Raw genomic sequence first — 4,941 nt, 5'->3', positions numbered from 1 at the left:
CTTCTGCTACTTTTCCCAAACTAGCCCCCATCCGCTCCCAACAACTACAAGACTGCCACTGTGCATTTGTGCGGTAAGGAATCGGTGCGTTCTCCGGTTAGATGATGAATCCAACGGTGATGACTGTGGAGGATCTGTTCATGTCCTTGTCACACATGCATTCAACAAAGGATGCCTTGGCCTGACTTCTTTTTGTTCTCTTGCAGTGAAAATTACGTGCTACGTGCCACCAGGCTCCATTGATTAGAAGATCCAAAGTACAGGTTCCATTGATTAGAAGAAATCTAGTTTGCCATGATCATGCGTCAGTGAAGGACAGGGAGTGAGCTGCAAGTACAAGCAAGCAGCTGCGCCACATGCTCTGAATCATGGAACAGAACGCAACTTGTGAATTCATGAAGAATGATCAGATAATATAATAACAAGGCAAGTCTGCCATATGTCATTTGCTTTTCCTTTACCCCCTTTGCATGGAGCTGCCTCCTGATTTAACGGGCAATAAGGCTAGTCTACTTCTTGAAACCTTCGATTCTGCAGGGTGAGCGGAGCAAACTGGAGGTTTCAGATGATGAGAAGCTTTATTAGAAAGGAAGTATTGTCTGGAAATTTCTGGCTGAGTATGTCATGATGATGCGTTTTGTCTGTATTGGAGGAGACCCATTTGGAATCATGCACAACAGGGGCACCTCTACAGTGCCGGATTCCGGTGGTCATCTTAAACTTAGCCCCTTCAAGGAGGTCATCCTCCTCCTCCCTCATCTTCCATTCACTGCATGCACTGACAACATGGCTTCTGGTGAACTGTACTTGATCTTGACACCTCCTCCACCATACACGTGAATTGCCTGTTCTGCTCAGCTGCAGATTCAAACTCGTTCCCGAACAAGAAGATGTTGGCCTACCACCATCATAGAAATCCTGCAGAATATAGATGAACAAGGAGAATGTGGAAGCACAGAGGGGTAGGGGAGGAGCTGCGGGAGAAGAGAGTTAAGGGGTTAGTTTATTTTTTGGGAAAGAGGGGATGCCAAAAAGGGGGACTCGTGAGCATCAAATCCCGAGTTTGACTGACTCGGCAATGGAGAGACAGTAAGGAGAAAAAGGAGGAAAAGAAAGAAAAGGTTTTGCTTTGTTAAATCTTTGGTAATCGAACTATTACTTTCCTTCTTACGAGTGAAGATGGAAGCAGACAAACCCTCCAAAGCACCATTAGATTAATTAATTAGGCGCTAAATGTTTCTCCTTTGCCTCCTCGCCTTTTCTTCCGCCTTGGCTGGTGTCTTCGCTTCTCCTTCCCCTCCTCCTCCTCTTGCCACAAACCTCTTCTCTCACTAAATCCTGCCTGAATCCGTTTCTCTGCAACCATCAAAATCCTTTTCTGGTTGGTTCTGGTTGCCCTAGCCATTTCTTTGTAGGATCGTTCGAGATCGATGCCTACACCTCGTGAGGGTCAGTTTTCGCTTCAAAGATGCCATTTTTCTTCAGTCTCATTTTCTTCCAGAATTTGATTCTTTTCTTTTTCTTGGTTTTATTGGGGTTTATCTACAGATTCTTGATTTTTCAGGTGCCGGGGATCTTGGGGTGATCTCAAAATCTGATCTTTCTTCTGCGCCGTCGGCGGCTCGATGAAGGCCTTCATCGGTAAGTCCGTGATTCTTCTTCTACTGTTCTTCTTCTACTTTACAAATGGCAGCAGAGTCGTAAGATTTCCTCTTTTGGAGCTCGCAGAGGTTTCTGTTTACGTTGCCAGCGGTCCTCAGATGTGAAGGCTCGCGAAGCCGAGGAGGAAGAGGAGCAACGATTCTAAAAAGGAGTCTTCTGTGTTCCCTCCCACAGTCTCGAGCAATGGAAAGCGACAGCTTCGCCTTCCTCTTCCTCTTCTTGATAACCTTAACTGCTTTCCCTTCGTCCATGGCGGCACCTGAGGAGGTCTCTGCTTTGATCCGATTCAAGCGCTCGTCAGTTGACTCCGATCCGAAGGGCTTCCTGCAGAACTGGACGGTTGATGGTTCTGATTCCGGCAGCAGCCGGTGTTCGTGGACCGGCGTCGTGTGCTCGGCAGCCGACGGCCGGGTTCGCAGCTTAAATCTCAGCAACATGGGCCTCACTGGCCGCCTTAACCTCGAGCATCTCATGGCGCTTCCGAGCCTCCGCTATCTCAATCTCCGCGGGAACTCCTTTTACGGCAACCTCTCGTACAGCAGCACGGCATCGTCACTTCCCTGCGGCTTCGAGACGGTGGACTTATCGTCGAACACTTTCAACGAGACCATTCCCTCCAAGTTCTTGTCCTCCTGTCCGCGCCTGGTTTCTCTCAACCTGTCGAGGAACTCGATCCATGGCGGGATCTTTCCATTCGAGGCTTCCATACGGGAGCTCGATCTGTCTCGCAACCGAATCTCCGATTACGGGCTGCTCAACTACTCCCTCTCGAGCTGCAGCGGCCTCAGCTACCTCAACTTCTCCGACAACAAGCTCACCGGGAGGATGGGGGACGTGCCTACCTGCACGAACCTCACGTTCCTGGACCTCTCCTACAACAACCTCTCTGGGGATTTCTCGACCTTCGACTTGGGGACCTGCGGCAGTATGATGGTGCTGGACTTGTCCTACAATGGGCTCAATGGCACTGCGCTGCCCCTGAGCTTGGCCAGCTGCCGCAAGCTTGAGGAGCTCAACCTCTCGGGCAACAATTTCACTGGCGAGATCCCATCGTTCTGGCAGAACTTTGTGAGTTTGCAGCGTTTGTCATTGGCAAACAATCGGTTTTCTGGTGAAATCCCGCCTGAGTTGGGTCAAACATGTGGGACTCTGGTGGAGCTCAACCTCGCTGGCAATGGCCTCACCGGTGGCCTGCTGTCGACGTTTGTCTCATGCTCTTCGCTCCAAAGACTGGACCTCGGAAATAACCAGCTCTCAGGCGATTTCATCGAGCATATCATTAGTACTCTGCCTGCTCTGAGATATCTCCACCTCCCATTCAACAATATCAGTGGCCCCGTGCCGTTGACGGCACTGACCAGTTGTTCACTGCTGGAAGTTATTGATCTCGGCTCCAATGAGTTCACTGGTGAAATCCCCACTGGGCTATGCTCATCTCTTCCAAACCTTGAGAGGATCTTGTTGCCCAATAATTTTCTCTCAGGAGCAATGCCTCTTGATCTTGGTAATTGTACTAATCTTCGGTCCCTCGATCTTAGCTTCAATGAGCTGAACGGGCCGGTTCCCCCAGGGATCTGGTCGCTTCCGAAGCTTGTGGATTTGGTGATCTGGGCCAACAATCTCTCTGGTGAAATACCAGAAAGCCTCTGTTCAAACAGCACCAGCTTGGAGACGCTAATTCTCAGCTACAACATGCTCACCGGTAGCATTCCGTCGTCACTTACCAAGTGCGTGAATCTTGTATGGGTCTCGCTCTCTGGCAACCGCCTCACAGGAAGGATCCCCAGTCGTATTGGGAGGCTCCAGAGCCTTGCAATTCTCCAATTGGGTAACAACAATATCTCGGGGGAGATACCACCGGAGTTCGGCAGCTGTCAGAACCTCATATGGCTTGACCTTGCAAGCAATCGCCTTAGCGGCCCTATTCCTGGAACACTGGCATCACAAGCTGGGCTTATAGTCCCAGGCATTGTCTCCGGCAAGCAATTTGCATTCTTGAGAAACGAGGCTGGGAACATATGTCCAGGGGCCGGCGTGCTCTTCGAATTTGAGGATATCCGGCCCGAGAGATTGGCCAACTTCCCTTTGGTGCATTCTTGCCCTGCCACTAGAATTTACACTGGGACAACAGTCTATTCTTTTCCGGGCAATGGAAGTATGATCTACCTGGACCTCTCCTACAATTCGCTCTCAGGGACCATCCCAGAGAACTTTGGGTCAATGGACTATCTCCAAGTTCTAAATTTGGGGCACAATGAGCTTACAGGGACCATACCTGAGACTTTTGGTGGCTTAAGAATGATCGGCGTGCTTGATCTCTCCCACAACCATCTCACTGGAAACATCCCTGGAGCGCTGGGCAGCCTCACATTCCTGAGTGACATGGATGTCTCAAACAACAATCTCAGTGGACCGATTCCGACCACAGGCCAGCTTACAACATTTCCGCCAACACGCTATGAGAACAATTCTGGCCTTTGTGCCCTTCCCTTGCCCCCCTGTGGAGCCAAAGCCAGCAACCATGACTTCTATTATGATTCTGGTGGGAGGAGATTCTTTGGTTGGAGCATTCTTATCGGCATTGTGTTTTCTGTGCTCATTGTATTCTTACTCTTGCTCGCCCTCTACAAGATGAAAAAGCACCAGAAGACTGACGAGTTGAGAGTTGGTTATGTTGAGAGTCTCCCCACCTCTGGTACCACTAGTTGGAAGCTGTCTGGTGTTCTCGAGCCTCTCAGCATCAATGTTGCCACTTTCGAGAAGCCTTTAAGGAAGCTTACTTTTGCCCACCTCCTCGAGGCCACCAATGGCTTCAGTGCTGACAGTTTAATCGGTTCTGGTGGGTTTGGAGAAGTCTATAAGGCTCGACTCAAGGATGGAAGTGTTGTTGCAATCAAGAAGCTGATACATGTCACCGGCCAGGGGGATCGGGAGTTCACTGCTGAGATGGAGACTATTGGCAAAATTAAGCACCGAAATCTTGTACCTCTGCTGGGCTATTGCAAGATTGGCGAAGAGAGGCTTTTGGTTTATGAGTACATGAAGTTTGGAAGCTTAGATATGGTTCTCCATGACAAGAGCAAGGGTGGAGCCACCAAGCTGGATTGGGGAGGAAGGAAAAAGATTGCAATTGGGTCAGCAAGGGGGCTTGCTTTTCTTCACCACAGTTGCGTACCTCATATCATACACAGGGACATGAAGTCCAGCAATGTGCTATTAGATGAGAACTTGGAAGCCCGGGTATCAGATTTTGGAATGGCGAGACTTATGAATGCTCTT

General features: G+C 49.7%; 1 protein-coding gene across 2 annotated transcripts in view; it reads left to right on the top strand.

The window, feature by feature from the left end:
• Positions 1–604: 604 nt before the first annotated feature.
• The window catches only part of LOC103972837 (brassinosteroid LRR receptor kinase BRL1), a 5,135-nt gene continuing 798 nt past the window's right edge, over positions 605–4,941 (top strand). Inside the window, exons 1-3 of one of the 2 annotated variants that reach the window (XM_009387216.3) lie at positions 605–1,449; positions 1,565–1,641; positions 1,729–4,941. The exon at positions 1,729–4,941 is cut by the window's right edge and continues 798 nt beyond it. In XM_009387216.3, the coding sequence (XP_009385491.2) occupies positions 1,846–4,941 (3,096 nt within the window). In that variant the 5' untranslated portion in view covers positions 605–1,449; positions 1,565–1,641; positions 1,729–1,845. Of the gene's footprint in view, positions 1,450–1,548; positions 1,642–1,728 lie in introns of both variants that reach the window. The other variant, XM_018822281.2, reaches the window with a different exon arrangement.

The sequence above is a fragment of the Musa acuminata genome, chromosome BXJ1-2 (assembly GCF_036884655.1).
Source record: "Musa acuminata AAA Group cultivar baxijiao chromosome BXJ1-2, Cavendish_Baxijiao_AAA, whole genome shotgun sequence".
NCBI lineage: Eukaryota > Viridiplantae > Streptophyta > Magnoliopsida > Zingiberales > Musaceae > Musa > Musa acuminata.
Note: the sequence above shows the minus strand (reverse complement) of the source record. Positions and strands in the feature narration are given on the sequence as shown.